Below are 17,697 nucleotides of genomic sequence, written 5' to 3'. Positions count from 1 at the left end.
CGCAAAACGATCCAAATTAACGGGTTAAAGAAGACGTTTTTGCATGAAAAGATTTTTTTACCATCTTTAACGATAAAAGCGACCTTTCAACCTTTACCGATTTCGCTCGAAAATTTCACAGTTACTTATTTTTGCCTAAGGAATTGAATCAAGGGGTATCCCTGAGGTCCTTCTTTTTAATTGTCACCGTAGTGTACATCAATTTCCAAATTTAAAACCATTTATTCTAAAAACGACAGTCTTAATTCGCCCCAGATGACGGCATACAAAAACAATAACAAATTATGTGATTTGACTTAAAAAGGGTAATTGTAGCTATTGGCATCTTCACTATTCACGTTTAATGCATTTGCTAATTTTTTAGCTATTTTGATGATTATTTGTGAAAATAGCGTACACACTACACTCGATTATCCAAAGTTTCGATTATCCTGCTCGCTAAGGGAGCTTTTGTAACGTATACGTATACGTAACGCAGGTGGGGTAGAGATCCTAAATAGGGAGACTGGTCGAAGTGAATTTGACGTACCCAAACAGACACGAGTTTGACGTATCCAAACGAGCATTTGCCTTTACGCCCAGCAAAACTTATCAGTGTTGCCAAGCTCAAAACATACGTTGCCAGATCGATTTAGCCAGCTTAGACCAGTCTCCCTATTTAGGGTCTCTAAGGTGGGGGCTTGGAAGCTGTGTTGCGCTCCATACAAATTTTTTAAATTATGTATTGAAATTTTGTTACGATGGGTGAGGGGGTCTAAAAATATTTTTTTTTTTGCGTTACGTAATAAAAGAACGCTATCGAGAAATTAAAAGTACAAAATGGAGTTAAACTTTCTGTCAAGCTGTTGTGAAGTATTCCATGACAGCTGTGAAAGTTTCACTCCATGTTACCGGCTCACATCTCTGTTTTTAATTTCTCGATTAGACTATCGAGAAATTAAAAAGAGAGATGTGAGCCGGTAACATGGAGTTAAACTTTCGCAACTGTTAAAGTAAACTTCACAGAAGCTTGACAGAAAGTTTAACTCCATGTTGCACTTTTCATTTCTCGATGGCAAACAAACAACCAAACTCACACTTTTTTATGTTTGACAGTTTGCCAAACTCGCGAACAAAGCTAAATGTATGCAGGCTGGCGTTTCTGCAACAAATGCTGTTGTTGTTGTTAATTCATTTATTTCTGTCAGCTTTAACCTTCTTGGTCATTCGCTGCCCTTTGTAAACAAATGCAGGCAAACAAACAAAGCAGGCAAACAAAGAAAGCAGGCAAACTACCAAACAGTTAAAACGTTTGTTTGCTTGCGAGTTTGTTTGTTTGAATGACTTGTTTTCTATGGTGGCTCATTATGTATCGAGAAATTAAAAATAGAGATGTGAGCCGGTAACAGTGAGTTAAACTTTCACAGCTGTCGTGGAATACTTCACAACAGCTTGACAGAAAGTTTAACTCCATGGCTCACATATCTCTTTTTAATGTCTCGAACTGTCACTTTTTACACTGCGCTCACGCATACTATCAAAACAAACGTTTGGTAGTGTGTGTGAACTCCGTGTAAAAGGGGTGTCAAACTAAAACGTTAAACTGTTGTCAAACGAACGGGGTCACGTATGACAACAGTTGGTGTCAAACCATCGGGGTTTGAGTGTATATGAATTCCCACCATACAGTCAAATTTCTTACTACCTACTCTATATTTAAAATACAATTAAACGCTTCCCAAAGTTGGTAAAACAAGTTCTTGTCAGACCGTATTGTTTGCTCTCATAATGTATTTCACTTGAATAATGTTGGCTTAATGAAAACACTTTTATTGCGAAAAACGCTAGTGTGACAACATTCATGCCAGTGGTTGAATTGTTGTAAATTTTGCCCATGACAGCACCTTTTTGAGAAAAAAAAACACTCGCACGTGCTTTTAATTACGCCAACGGGACATAAATAGAATGGAACTTGACCAGTTGGCCGAATATCGAACCGCCAATATAATGGATGTCAGCTGTTCGCGAGAGAGTTACAGAATGAGCGCGGGATCCGACACGGATATCGAGTACGATAAAACCAATTTCACCCTAATGGACGATATCGACGCCAGCTTCCACCAGCCAAATAACGAAGCGGAACAGATGCTGCTTCAGGTGGTCGGAGTTTTGCGCACCGAGGAGGTTTGTCATTCTTCGCGTCGTTCTGTGTATATTTAGCTGATCGATTTTATGATTTTATTTTCTGGGATATTTTTAAACTATTACACTGTACGCGTTGCACTGATTAACGATCTATTTTTTTCCGTTTCATCAATTACAGAAAATGCGCCAGTTTCAGAAGGTTTTGGACGATTTGAGTTCCCGCGTGGCTTCGGCCGAAACGTTGACACAATCCTGGACCACGCCGGTCACGACTGCCGATTCGGCCGAGCAAATGCAACACCTGCAGCGTTTGAAAGACAAAATGACCGTTAGTTTTTTTTTGCGGTTTTCAATTAATTTTCAATTAATACTCTAAATTTCTTCCACTTCCAGACTGCCGGGGCTCTGCTGGATGACTGCAACGAACAGCAAGGTTTCTTCACGGCCAATCACGTGCTTGTACCGAATCAGTGTCTTGCCAAACTAGAGGATTTGAATACGAGGTACAATGTGGCGATTTAATAGTGTTAGTTTTACTAAAACTTGTTTTTTTGTTATTCTATCAACAGAATGAAATTGCTACACATTGCTATGGATGAACGACACAAAATTCTAATAGCAAACGGAGCCAATCAATCCTCGACAGCGGATCCAGATGGTAACAAATCGACGCATGGCATTAGTACCGGTACCATTGGCCCCATTCCAAATTTAGCGACGAGTGTAAAACCACCATGGGAGAGAGCTATCACACCAGCCAATGTGCCTTACTACATCAAGTAAGGCGATCGCGAATGAACGTCTCTCTATTATTCCTGACCTCACTACAAAAACATTTTCTTCCGTTTTCAGCCACGAGAGAGAAAACACGCATTGGGATCATCCGGAAATGATTGAGTTGATGAAATCGTTGGCAGATTTGAACGATGTGAGATTTTCTGCGTACAGAACAGCGCTTAAGCTGCGCACAGTCCAGAAAAGATTGGGTAAGAATGTTTGGCACAGTTAGGTCAATTTTCATTTGACACTATTTTTTGTGTATTCCAGCATTTGATCGGCTGACCATGAACGTTGCAATAGAGTCGTTTGACCGGCACGGATTGCGGGCGCAGAATGACAAGCTGATTGACATCCCGGACATGACCACAGTGTTGCACTCGCTGTACGTGACCATTGAACCTATTGACATGCCGTTGATGTTAGATTTAGCAATAAATTGGATTTTGAACGTGTATGATTCTCAACGTACTGGCCAGATTCGTGTTCTTAGCTTTAAGGTAGGTTGTTTCTTGTACTGAATTGATGAAGTCATTCATATTTGTGTTCCCTTTTTCAGGTTGGTTTGATTTTACTGTGCAAGGGACATCTCGAAGAAAAGTATCGCTACTTGTTCCGCTTGATTGCCGACCTGGAGAAAAAGGTGGACCAGCGGAAGCTGGGACTGCTACTGCACGATTGTATACAAGTTCCACGCCAGCTCGGTGAAGTGGCCGCATTCGGAGGTTCGAACATTGAACCATCGGTACGTTCGTGCTTCGAGCGCGCCGGCGTCAACCAGAACGGCGAGCCGCTTGAGACCGCGATCGAGGCGCAACACTTCCTAAACTGGCTTCAACACGAGCCCCAGAGCTTGGTTTGGCTTCCCGTTTTACACCGGCTGGTAGCAGCTGAAGCAGCAAAACATCAAGCAAAATGTAATATCTGTAAGGAGTATCCGATTGTTGGCTTCCGGTACCGATGTCTGAAATGTTTCAACTTCGACATGTGCCAGAAATGTTTCTTTCTGGGTCGCAATGCCAAAAACCATAAATTGTCGCATCCTATGCATGAATATTGCACAACGGTACATTTTTTGATAATACCAAAATTTATTTTCTTTTATTAAATTTCACTTTTGTCTCACTTTAGACTACATCGACGGAAGACGTCCGTGACTTTACCCGAGCCTTGCGTAATAAGTTCAAAAGTCGGAAATATTTTAAGAAACATCCCCGTGTGGGATATCTCCCCGTCCAAAGTGTCCTGGAAGGGGACGCACTGGAGAGCCCTGCTCCTAGTCCACAGCACGGGGCGCACACGCTGCAAAATGACATGCACTCACGACTGGAAATGTACGCCTCGCGGTTGGCCCAGGTCGAGTACGGGACACGCAGCAGCTCCACTCCGGACAGTGACGATGAGCACCAGCTGATTGCGCAATATTGCCAGTCCCTGCCCAACAATGGCGGCCCGAAATCACCGATTCAAGTTATGGCAGCAATGGATGCCGAACAGCGTGAAGAGCTGGAAGCCATGATCAAGGATTTGGAGGATGAAAACTCTTCCCTGCAAGCGGAATACGAACGGCTCAAGTCCAAGCAAACTTCAATTACCACCCCAGATGAAAATCAAGCAGGAGCCAACGGCGGAAATGTATGATTTATTTGTATGGCTCTGAAACATCCTCTCAAATTCTTTATTATTTGTAGGATATGGTTGCCGAAGCCAAGCTGCTGCGCCAGCACAAAGGAAGGTTGGAAGCCAGAATGCAAATTTTGGAAGATCACAACAGGCAACTGGAGGCGCAGTTGCAACGGTTACGCCAGCTGCTCGATGAGGTTTGACACCAGGCATTCAATAGTCAATATATTTTTACAAAAAAAAATCTAATTTCTTTCCAGCCAAACAATTCTAAAGCTTCGACACTGCAGACACGGTCTGTGACGGCATCCCAGCTGAATACGGAATCGCCCGTCAAGTTCCAGCAAAATGGTCATCATGATCAAAAATCAAGTGAGTAAACATTTTATTTCTGATCGTCGTTGAAATGCCCCTTTAGAGGTTGCAAAATTTAATTTTTCATGGAAAACTATGCAAATGCCGTGCTTAACAGTTTGCCAGTGAGTCATTACGTAACCTCAATGTTTGGTGTAACGTAAAGTTTCATTTATAAACTTTTGAAAGAAACTGTTCCAAATCAATCAAAACACTCTTTCAAACGGCCACTTTACGTGACACTTAACAGATACACTCAAACCCCGATGGTTTGACACCAACTGTTGTCAAACGAACGGGGTCACTTTTTAGTTTGACTTTGACCAACCAACGGGGTACAAACTAAAAAAGTGTCAAACGAAAAAGTGACCAACCACCGGGGGTTGAGTGTATTATAATTTGTTAATTTTGGTTCCCCCAAATTTAAGCAAGCTTGTTATGTACACATTAGAGATAGCATTTAACTCCTTTGCAGGTCTAGAAAATGGCACATCGTCGGGATCTTTTCATAACAACGCCGGTATATCAGGCCTGAGTAGTGGTGGTGGTGATAACGATCGTAGCAAGCCTGGTGTCGGCAAAAATGAGAATAACATTGGGGTCAGCTTCGCCTCCTCGGATGCGAGACCACCGCCTCCTCCACATACAAGTCTATTGCACATGGCGGGTGAATATAACACATTCATACAATAGTTGGTTTTTTGTGTGCCTTTAAACAGTACTTTTAGGTTTTGGTTCAGCTCATTTTCAGGTTGCTTTGATTTTTCCCCAAGTCATCCCACAAATTCGGAACAGATAGAAATTTGTCCAAAATGTATTTTTTCAAAGCTTTTCACGTTATCTTTCGATTAATGTATCGACCGGCTGTCAATTTTAATGGTTCTCATGAAAATTTCGAATAAATTGAAGAACCCCAGGTCTGGTACCGGCAGTGTCCCTGAGATCCACAAATTTGGATCACTTTTTCTCGTGAATTTAATTTTAATTGTATGAACAAATTGGGTTAACTCTAAAATTTAGTTGCGTAAGTAGAACGAACATTTTTCAGCAAAAATAACAGTTAAATTCTGGTGTTTCATAATTGTGACCAGTCGACCCCGGTTGTTTTTTTCGAGACGAGATTTGGCTGATCCGTCTGATCACGCCTTCTGTCCGATCGGGAGATCAATGTTGGTCCCGATCTAACCTAGAAGAGGTTAGGTCGTTACACAGAAAAAAATATGGTAACATTCATCAGAGAATGCTTACAGATTTTGTGTCAAAAAATTGTAATATTACATCAGGGACTGATGAATTCACACAATTATTCAAAAAGTGGTTATGTTCATCTAACCAAATTTTGAACCTTCCAAAATTCAACCTTTTTTCGGTATAGTTCAGTCCAGGTGTATGAGTCGGTAGATTCGCTGATCGGCAGTTGGACTCACAATCCAAAAGTCGTCAGTTCGCATCCCGAGATGGATGGATAACCTCATCGTTTCAAGCCTTCGGACACCTTTATCGAGTAGGAATCTCGCAAAAGAAAACGCCAAGGTAATGCGGTTGAGCGAATAATTGGATTTATTTTTTGACTTTTTTAATTTGTTAAATTTATTTTATTTTTGTTGTTGAAATAGCTCGAGAACGTTCTCAAAAAGCCCCTTAAACTAGTAAGGTCAACTTTTGCTTGACACTACCAAACCAATACAAAAAAAAAAATCGGGTTTGTGGAAGTTCCGAATGTTTGGGATGACCATTACTATGAAGCTACAATTGAAATCATGTTTAGTTTGTAGAGTGTGTAGCTACTGAAATTCGAAATTTTACTAATACTAACAACATACACATTGTTTTAATGCCTAACCTACTTCATTACTAAAAGGACGGATTTAAGTATTTGCGTGCGCAAAAGGTAATTAATCATTTCAGAATGTAACTCTTAAAATTATAATAATGCATGATGAAAATATTGCAATCGAACTATGATTTTAAAATGCATTGAAAATTATTGTTTCAGGTGATTTGAACAAAGCAGTCGAAGAGCTCGTTAACGTAATAACGGAGCAGGAAATCGAACAACAAAATGACAACGGGGTTCACGATTTGACTGATTAGTAGTGTTCGGGCGTTGATTGTCAATCGAGGCGATGTCACAAAGTTTTCCAACACATAATTACATATTAAAATATGCAGCGTTAGAAACATATTGTTTCTCGGTATCTTATGATGGAGCATTCTAGATTGCGTAACGCGAATAGAAAAGATAGGCCTAAGTTTAGTTTGATTATATTTTATCATGTTTTTATTTTTAATATCAGCAAACAATCTGGATAATATGTCAATATCAGTTTATGTGTGTTTATTACAGCGTTTTAAAATAAAAGTTACAGGGAAATATGCGGATTTTATGTGGAGATACAAAATGTGTAGTCATAACGTTACGTGATTTTAGAATGATCCCTAGTACATATTCAAACTATGGCCCAAATATAAACCTCCGCTCAATTCTTGGTGAAATTGTCAGAAAAAGGCTAGTCAACCATGTTTGCGTTTTATCAAATAGAACACATCATAAATGTATATTTAATCAAACAAGAATTTTCTTTTTGTGAAGAAAAATGACGTTCAATATGAAATTTCCTCAAATAATTTTGTTTTTTTTTGTCACTCAATGGGCAGTAAACGATCGTTTACTAAATCTTTGCTATTATCACCCTGAAAATAAAAATGATAATCAAACTCTTTTTTTAATCGTGAAACGTTAACATAAATAAATTCTAGGAAATTATCAAGCATGTTTGAAACGTAATCTTAACTCTCACATATCTTATCGCAAACACATTTGAATGGTAAAAATTTTCACGCGGCTTCAATTGAGCGGTGGTTTATTTTATAATTAAAAACTGTACTGTATAATATAGTTAATCCAAGAATTCTGCAATCAATACCATAATTCTAAATTAAGCCCACATGAATAAAGAATTTCTTTTCTAACGATATACTAACATTTCCAATAAATAATATTAAAAAGCTGTATACAATCACTAAGTATAACACACTCTTGAAGACAGTGTCATAAACCATTGAATTTAGTACAGCATTCATATCAATAAAATGTACCTTGGCATTGAAGCAAAACAAATGTATAAGGAAAGACTGCTCGTGCTCCCGGCAAGCCCCAAACAAGTCGGTTGGTATTGTGATTCCAATATTTTCACAAGCAGAGTGGCATCATTCCTTATACAACAACTGCTTAAACTTTTAGTTGAATAATCAATTTGTGGAACAACTTATATCTTACATACATATCCCTGGGATAGAAACAAGTTTCTATACATTGTTCTCATAAATAGTCAACGAACATTTTTTGATCCAACACAACAGTATATCAACAGAATCGAAATTATAAGTCTTCACAGTTCGGTAAAGAATATGTATGGTTATAGTATACTGACATTAAACTAGCGAAAATAATGTATTATTGCATTTCATATCCGGTACCCGTTACAAGCGTAAACGCTTGTCGTAGTAAAAATGTCTGTTATCAATTAAAAAAGTATTTCATTTGCATGTCAATCTGGTCAAATCAGTTATAAAACTACTTCAAACTGGAGTTTAGAGGAACTTTTTGAGCATCAAAATCTATTTGTATGCAATCAATCTATGTTTTAAGAAAACTTTTTATTTTTATTTATTTCTGCAAAATTTAAAGTGTCTTATAACTTAAACAAGGTTAATGTAATGCAGCTTTCGAATTTAATGAAATCTAAAATATCTAACATATTAGGTCCACATAAAATTTTGAAATTTAATGTGAAAAATACTTTGTAAGTCAATTACTATCTTTTTGTTTTGTTTTTAATCCCACATTCCTTAGTTCCTTTTCACTCCAGTTAAGAGTACTTTAGCAGGAGACTAGCGATTGTCTACATACATAGTACTTATTATGAAACATTATCGGAAATATGCTAAGGCTGAAACATTTCTCAAGTAAGCACAACAGTGTTAATATATCGAAATAGAAATAATAAAGCGCAATACGTAGAAAAAAAGAGTCATGCCTCAATCGAATTGAAAGAAAATTTCCGGTTTTTAGCTAATTGCTTGATACAATAGTTTATTTCTATGTGTAATACATCGGTAAATATGTTTAAACTCAACTACAATTATCAGAAAAGCTACTCACTGAGGTAAGGCTATAATCCTGCTCTAAAAAGGAACTGTGTATAAAAACTTCGTAGACCCACCTTCATGTATACATATCGACTCAGAATCGAAAACTGAACAAATGTCTGTGTGTATTAGGGTGTTTCATCCAAACAAAAAAGTTCTCAGAATCAGGCAAACCGAGGTTCCCCTAGTAGAGGATACCCATAGGAACTCTCATGCCAAATATCAGCCCATTTGGTTGTGAATTAGCCTGTCCCCAGCGGTTCAAAGTTTACATGTAAATTACTATGGGATTTTTCTGCTTTTCGTTCAATCGTTCCTACAGGTCTGGGGACAACATGGATTCACTAGGAATAAAGACAGGTGTGTAGGGGATGGTCCAATGAACAAATTCCAGAAGGAATTAGGGTTGTCCATTCTGTCCCCAAGGTGCGCATTGGATCGACGTCCGGTGTCTCCAGAATCAACGATTCACCCTTTAAATGTACGCATTGTCCTTAGTATGCTATGATGGCTAGGTGAAAATAACGACGCCCCATGTCAGACGGTGAGCACGTGGCAGAGCATTTACTCAAGTTTTGGCTCAGAAACATACTTTAAAGTAATAAAATTATAACTTTTGATGTTCCTGTAACAATTTGAACTATTTCAAATAACGTAACATGATGATTTTGTAATTATAATGCAATCGATGCTTCTCCACGTGTTCACCGTCTGACATGGGGCGTCGTAATTTTCAGCTAGCCGTCATAGCATACTAAGGACAATGCGTACATTTGAAGGGTGAATCGTTGATTCTGGAGACACCGGACGTCGATCCAATGCGCACCTTGAGGACAGAATGGACAACCCTAATTTCTTCTGGAATTTGTTCATTGGACCATCCCCTACACACCTGTCTTTATTCCTAGTGAATCCATGTTGTCCCCAGACCTGTAGGAACGATTGAACGAAAAGCAGAAAAATCCCATAGTAATTTACATGTACACTTTGAACCGCTGGGGACAGGCCAATTCTCAACCAAATGGGCTGATATTTGGCATGAGAGTCCCTATGGGTATCCTCTACTAGGGGAACCTCGGTTTGCCTGATTCTGAGAACTTTTTTATTTGGATGAAACACCCTAGTGTGTATGTATGTATACAGATTGGAGTTTCGATAAGTAGTTCAAAAGTTATGTAAAAAAATGTGTTTTCACATATATCCGGATCTCACTTAAATGTATGTAAAATATGTCCGGGTCCATCATCCGACCCATCGTTGGTTAGGTTCTCAAAAGACCTTTCCAAAAAACCAAAACATTGATGATCGGTAACCCTGTCTCGAGGTATGGCCACTTAAGTGATATTTATGTACTTTGTCTACTTATTCCGGATCTAAAAAATAGATGAAATTTTTGTACAACAGGCTTCAACCATATAGGTGGATTAAGTTAGTTTTTTTTTATTTAAGCCAAAAAAATTGCGAGAAATGAAATTTCTTTCATTTTTTTTTATATTTTTTTTAAATGTTTTACAATACTCTAAGCAAGCAGTGTTTGAGCCTTCTCAGTTCACGGAGAAGCATATACTATTAGGATGTAATAAAAATGACTTTTTGGCGGGCATTCAGGGGTTTGTTTCGGTGGGGCACCGTATGGGCCTTCATGAATGCACCCTGAATAATCCCGCCTGTCAGTTGACGAACAGGCGGGTTTACACCAACTGTACCCTGACTGAAAAGTCCGTCAGACGTCCGTCGTTTGTCGTCCGTGCAATTGTACGACGTCACACGACAATGTCGTGCGACTTTCGCACGAATGTCATACGTTTTTGCACCAAAATGTCGTATTTGTCGTGCGATCGATGATCGAAATTATACGACATTGTCGTACGACATTCGACTGACGTCGCACGGTTTTGTTATTTAGAATGTCGTGCTATTGTCGTGTGCTGTCATTTCGTATTTTTAGGTTATGTTGCAGTTGAAAAAAGTGTTGTTTTGTTTTTGTTGTTGTTTTTTTATTCAATCTGTAAAAATTTTACAAAAATATTCATTTGTTCACCTAATTTCAATTGCGAATCGCCGATTCTTCTCCAACTTGGCTTTCTTCGGGATTTGCCTTGACCGCAGCTTCCGGCTTGGATGTTGGTGTTCTTCTGGTCTTGGTCGTGTTGGACTTTTGCTCCTCGACGAGCTGATCGAAACCCGGATGCGACGCCAATCTTGGATCTCCGACGGATTGATGTTTACCGGAGTACGAGACAACGTGGGTTTGTGGAGTACGAGTACGAGAAAACGTGGCTGCTTCCGTAGGTTCTACGAAAGCCACGCGGGACCACACGGGGACGCATGGTTTCCGGCAGGATCAGATTGGAATATGTTTGTTGCAAACAGTTTTAAAATCTGAAAATATTATTTTTTTTTTTAATTGTAACAAATTTGAGAAAGCTAAAAACATTTAATGATCAAACGTTTACAAATATCAGCATTTTTATATCACCCAATCTCATTAATCAAATCATCATCTCATCATCTCATCATCAAATTCTAAAATTCTAAAATTCTAAAATTCTAAAATTCTAAAATTCTAAAATTCTAAAATTCTAAAATTCTAAAATTTTAAAATTCTAAAATTCTTAAATTCTTAAATTCTAAAATTCTAAATTTCTAAAATTCTAAAACTCTAAAATTCTATTAGAACATTTTTTTTATTTTTACATTGTAAAATCCTTGAAAATTTTCAAAAATGATAGATTGTAGATTTTTTCCAATTTAAAATTTAAGAATTTTTAAATATTAAAAATATTTTAAAGAGATTAAAAACTTTAACATTTTTAAAACTTAAAAAAATATATTTTGTTTTTTATTTTTATAATTTTTGTACTTTGTATTTTTTTCATTTTTCAAATTTTTATAATTTTTAGAATTTGTATTTTTTTATTTAAATTTATGAATTATTTGAATTTTAGTATTTTTAGAATTTACAATTTTTAGAATTTTCGAATTCAAAATTTAAACTCGTGCGATTAACGTTTTGGGAATTTAAGAACTTTATAATGTTAGATTTTTATTATTTATGAATTTAAGAATTTTAGTATTTAAGAATAAGGGATTTTTAGTATTTAATTTTTTGTCAATTTCTTAATTTTCATATTTTAGAATTTCATTTTTTTTAATATTTGAAGACTTTGAGAATTTTAAGAAATAATAAATTCAAAAAAATAAAATTTATAAAAATTTGCATAATATTAATAAATTAAATAAATTTAGAATTTTCAAATTCTTGCATTTTTAAGTTCTGAAATGCTAGAATTTTAAATAAGGAAAAACAACTTTATAATTTAATTTACAATTATCAAGTCAAATCAGCGTTGAAGTTTTTTTTAAGTTTCAGCATTTTAGATTTCTTTATTTCTCTGTTTGAAATTATTGGATTGAAAAGTTAAGAATTTGTGATGTTCTATTCATCTTATTTTTAATTTCGATCGTCTAATCGCACTTTCAGCACACCTCCTCCATCGTTTCTAAAACATGACTCACCAACCGCTTCCTCGATCGCAAACTGGTTCCTTCCCGTCCCGTCTACTGGAATGGCCCGCCGAGTAAACCATATTTCCCGTCCTCCTCCTCCTCCTCTTCCTCCTATACCGCTACGAAGACCGAAATCTGGAATACAAGACACTTTGATTCGGTCGGTCGCCCACGCCGTCCGGAACTTTCCAGCTGAAAAAGTAGTTCTACCTAGAACGCAACTTACCTTTAAACTGTCCAAAATCCTCCCAAAGCCTAAAACCAACAACTCGGTTCGACTCGGTTGCAATCAAGTCCGAACAAGATCAACTGAAGAGAACTGTCAAACTGTTTGCGTCGACGATAATTGACGTCGAATTGAAGGTAAATCGATGGAAAAAACAATGTCGGGCAGGTCGAGTGTTTGTCGTACGTTTGTCGTCCTTTCGACCAATCGATATCGAAACGGTAAAATCAAAACCGTGCGACAACTCGTACGACGTGCGACATTTTTCAAACAGGGTAGCCGAGAGCAATGACAGCTGTAAGGGAACACGAACGTGTGTGTCTACCGAGGTAGCTCGGCCTCTTTCGGTCGGCAGCCTTTGGACGAAGCGGACGTAGGTAAGCGTTCGCTCTCTCGACGGCTCGGGGCAATTCCTGTTGACGGTGGCTAGTTTCCACAGTTTCGGTGGGCATATTGAATTGAGCCCAAATCCCAAATATGAGCTTGATTGGACGTAACAGGAGCTGGCGCTTTGTATTTGAATTTCAAATGGGATTTAACTCGTAAAAAAGACTTTTTCAAAAATGTCAATTTTTGAAGCACTTTGGCCACTTAAGCGTTTGTTTACAACAGTACTGGCGTTTCCTGATCCTTGCGCATCTTTTGGTTTATATAAACAGTATATGAATTTTGGAAGGTTGGTACTTACTTCTTTTATGATGAAATTTAAACTCGATTTAGACAGAAAAAGCGACATTTCAACAGAAAAGTGATAAAATTACACATTTTCAGAGGTAAAATTACACATTTTTCTGACATAAAAGATTAGTGGTAAAGATTTAATATTACCATGATTTTTATTTCTGTGTTACATTGCAGTTTGGAGTACCCAGGAGTTCGGGACAGACCTTCAAAAAACATTTTTTTCGAATAATCGGCCAAAGAAAGAAAGACGCAACTTTTGGTACCCAGACATGTATAGGTCATCGCTGAAATTTTAAAGTTATCGCAGTTTTAGTGGAAAAAGTTGATTTTTTGCCGATTTTGTCATTTTCGTGTTTTTGCGCGCGGCGCGTCGAAAAACACGGATTTTATTTTCAAAAAATCATATCTCAGAATCCTGTCAATGAACTCCTCCCATTTTTTAGTATGTTTTGTAAAAATGTCCGGGGAATCCGATAAAAATATTTCCAGACATGGGCTCTTTGGTCCAGACACCATTAAAACGGCATTTTAAAGTTTCATTCGACCTTTTCATAAGTAAGGATAGATTTTTGAAACTTCTTATTATTTTTCTTTGAAAAGCCAACTTATCACCTTTCATTTGCGTATAAGACAATTGAAATCGGTTGAAATGCCGAGGAGTTATGATTTTTTGAAAATAGTGGTTTTTGCGAAAATCGACGAAAATGGCCATTTTTCAGACCACCCTAAGACGGCGTAGGACACCCTAATGGCCAAACAAAAAAATACGGGTCTAATTATTTCGGCCAGGGAACCCCCAGAAAAATGTTGAGCCCGATCCGAGAACTTTTGTTTTTTTCCAAGCTGTTTTCGTGAGGAATTGCTGTATATATATTATATAGACAGCAATTATTGATTTTATATATAATATATATACAGCAATTCCCCACGAAAACAGCATGGAAAAAAACAAAAGTTCTCGGATCGGGCTCAACTGGCCGAAATAACCGTATTTTTTTGTTTGGCCATTAGGGTGTCCTACGCCGTCTTAGGGTGGTCTGAAAAATGGCCATTTTCGTCGATTTTCGCAAAAACCACTTTTTTTGAAAAGTCATAACTCCTCGCCATTTTAACCGATTTCAATTGTCTTATACGCAAATGAAAGGTGATAAGTTGACCTTTCAATGAAAAATAGTAACAAGTTTCAAAAATCTAGCCTAACAACATATGAAAAGGGCGTATGAAACTAAAATGCCGTTTCGACGGTGTCTGGACCAAAGAGCCTATGTCTGGAAATATTTTTATCGGATTCCCCGGACATTTTTACATAACATACAAAAAAATTGGAGGAGCTCATTAACAGGATTCCGAGATATGATTTTTTGAAAATAAAATCCGTGTTTTTTGACGCGCCGCGCGCAAAAACCGGAGAATGACGAAATTTGCAAAAAATCAACTTTTTTCACTAAAACTGCGATAACTTTAAAATTTCAGCGATGACCTATACATGTCTGGGTACCAAAATTTTTATCATTGAAAGACGCAACTTTTGGTACCCAGACATGTATAGGTTTTAGTGAAAAAAGTTGATTTTTTGCCGATTTCGTCATTTTCCTGTTTTTACGCGCGGCGCGTCAAAAAACGTAGTTTTTATTTTCAAAAAATCATATCTCCGAAACGTACGGTTCGACATCGCCAATTTTTGGATATGTTATGTGAAATTTTCCGAGGAAACTGATAAAAATATTTTCAGACATAGGCTCTTTGGTCCAGACACGGTCAAAACGCCATTTTAAGTTTTCATACGACTTTTTCAATAGTTAAGCTAGAATTTTGGAACTCCTTACTATTTTTTTCAAATAGCCAAACTCATCACCTTTCTTTTGCGTCTAAGACAGCTAAAATCGGATGAAATGGCGCGGAGATATGATTTTTCAAAAAAAGTGGTTTTTGCGAAAAATGACGAAAATTGCCATTTTTTGAACCACCCTAGCACGATGTAGGTCACCCTGATGGCCAAACAAAAAAATACGGGTCTAATTATTTTGGCCAAGGAACCCCCAGAAAAATTTTGAGCCCGATCGGTGAACTTTTTTTTCGGTTTAGGCTCTTTTCAAATGGAATTGCTGTATATATACTATTTTTTTCAAATAGCCAAACTCATCACCTTTCTTTTGCGTCTAAGACAGCTAAAATCGGATGAAATGGCGCGGAGATATGATTTTTCAAAAAAAGTGGTTTTTGCGAAAAATGACGAAAATTGCCATTTTTTGAACCACCCTAGCACGATGTAGGTCACCCTGATGGCCAAACAAAAAAATACGGGTCTAATTATTTTGGCCAAGGAACCCCCAGAAAAATTTTGAGCCCGATCGGTGAACTTTTTTTTCGGTTTAGGCTCTTTTCAAATGGAATTGCTGTATATATATATATATATATATATATATATATATATATATATATACACTTAGATTTTTTTTACCGTACTCGGTAAAATTTTTACCGAAATCTCCACAGCCGAGCGCTCGGTAGCCAGCCCGGTAAAAATTAGATTTACTGGGTGCTCAGTAAACTTGCTTTTGACAGCTCCGGTTAATCTGTACCGAGGAGCTCGGTAAAATTTTAACGGGCACTCAGTTTAATTTCGGAACAATTACCGAGCTTACAGTAATGCCTTTTCCCCTTTTTGTTCATATTGATTTTGAAGGTTAGAATAACAAAAAAACATTTATTTACAATAAAATTAACGAATATTCCACAAATTTAAAAGCAAGCATGTTTCAGAGATCCAAAATAATAGTTTTGAAGTTAGTCCGGAACCAAGTTCTTAATAAACAATACTTTTTAACAGAATCATATCGTCTGAAGAATATCTCTGCATTTTATCTTGCCTGAAAGAAAGTTTATATTAAATCAGAACATCAATTTGTTTTTAAATGAAAATAACCTTACCTCTAAAATAATATCCAAAGCGAGATCCAAAGTTTTTCATAAATGTGTTGTTTTTATAACTATTTAAGCAAATTTTCATCACACCGATAATTTTTAACCGTTTTCTAAGCGTCAGCAAAACACATTAAATGACAGCTAAGTTTCAACAGTAGAGCTCAGTAATATTTACTGAGTTCCCAGTAAAATTCACCAAAATTTACCGAGCAATCAGTACTTCAATTACCGAGCTGTTAAAAATAACCGAACACATGAGTTTACTGAGTTAATCAGCAGAATGAAATACCGTAGTTTGGTAATTTATACTGAACTACAGTAATTATTTTACTGTAGCATGGTAATTTTGACAAAAACTACTGATAGCTCAGTAAAATATGACTTTTACTGAGCAATCTCAGTAAAAAAATTACCGAGTAACGAATTCCTGATTTATTTTATATATATATATATATATATATATATATATATATATATATAAACAGCATGGAAAAAAACAAAAGTGCTCGGATCGGGCTCAAAATTTTTCTGTGGGTTTCCTGCTGATATGCTGTTTTGAAGGTCTCGGGACCAAAGAGCCTATGTCTGAAAATATTTTTATCGGATTCCTCGGAAAATTTCACATAACATATCAAAAAAATACTCTGAGATACAATTTTTGAAAAAAAACTGAGTTTTTCGACGCGCCACGCGCAAAAATGGGAAAATGACGTTATTTTTGTTACACTCTAATATAATATAGAAGCGATCTCCTCTAATAATTGTTAAAAACAATCAAATGGAACCCTTAAAGTTACATGTCCCTATCTCCAACTCCAAGTCCAAGCATGATTGGTTTCATACTCTGGCTTGTTCATCGCAGTCAAAACATGCGCGAAGCACCAAGGGGGTCAAACAAGTTGGAAATGCAACTTATACCGGCTGTATCTCGGCGAAAACTCAAACTTGTTGCATTCGATCCGGAAGGATGTCAAAAATCACCTCCAACAAGGTAGATCCAAAACAGACGCGTCTACCCTAAGTTACTAAGAAAAGGGCATGCCGGTGAAGTTGCATTTTCAACTTTTTTACCCCGTTGGGGCTTGTAGCCCCAATAATCAAATGATTTCTTTTATCTCGAGGATAATGAGGTCAGCAAGGGCAGAAAAAGTTCACAAAAAAACTACAACAATTACTGAAGAAGGGGGATAGGAGAAGGAAAAGCTTACGACTATATCATAGTAAATTAAGTCAGATTTATGTTGGCGGCGTGGATCGATGTGTCGTTGAGGACTCAAACTATGCAGACATATGGAGCCTAACATTTAAAAAGGGCACATAAT

The 17,697-nt window shown here is 37.1% G+C and overlaps 1 protein-coding gene across 7 annotated transcripts in view; it reads left to right on the top strand.

The window, feature by feature from the left end:
• Positions 1-8,911, top strand: part of LOC6045837 (dystrophin, isoforms A/C/F/G/H) — a 170,685-nt gene extending 161,774 nt beyond the window's left edge. For 5 of the 7 annotated variants that reach the window (XM_038252468.1, XM_038252469.1, XM_038252467.1 and 2 more), the window contains 11 exons: positions 2,303-2,452; positions 2,518-2,627; positions 2,694-2,903; positions 2,977-3,110; positions 3,172-3,401; positions 3,461-3,967; positions 4,033-4,536; positions 4,593-4,721; positions 4,785-4,896; positions 5,354-5,545; positions 6,875-8,911. In XM_038252468.1, coding sequence (XP_038108396.1) covers positions 2,303-2,452; positions 2,518-2,627; positions 2,694-2,903; positions 2,977-3,110; positions 3,172-3,401; positions 3,461-3,967; positions 4,033-4,536; positions 4,593-4,721; positions 4,785-4,896; positions 5,354-5,545; positions 6,875-6,972 — 2,376 coding nt within the window. In that variant the 3' untranslated portion in view covers positions 6,973-8,911. Of the gene's footprint in view, positions 1-2,302; positions 2,453-2,517; positions 2,628-2,693; positions 2,904-2,976; positions 3,111-3,171; positions 3,402-3,460; positions 3,968-4,032; positions 4,537-4,592; positions 4,722-4,784; positions 4,897-5,353; positions 5,546-6,739; positions 6,770-6,874 lie in introns of all 7 variants that reach the window. The other 2 variants (XM_038252470.1, XM_038252471.1) reach the window with 2 other exon arrangements.
• The last annotated feature ends 8,786 nt before the right edge of the window (positions 8,912-17,697 follow it).

Source organism: Culex quinquefasciatus, chromosome 2, assembly GCF_015732765.1.
Source record: "Culex quinquefasciatus strain JHB chromosome 2, VPISU_Cqui_1.0_pri_paternal, whole genome shotgun sequence".
In the NCBI taxonomy this organism is placed as follows: domain Eukaryota; kingdom Metazoa; phylum Arthropoda; class Insecta; order Diptera; family Culicidae; genus Culex; species Culex quinquefasciatus.
This window is presented reverse-complemented; position numbering and strand designations above follow the sequence as displayed.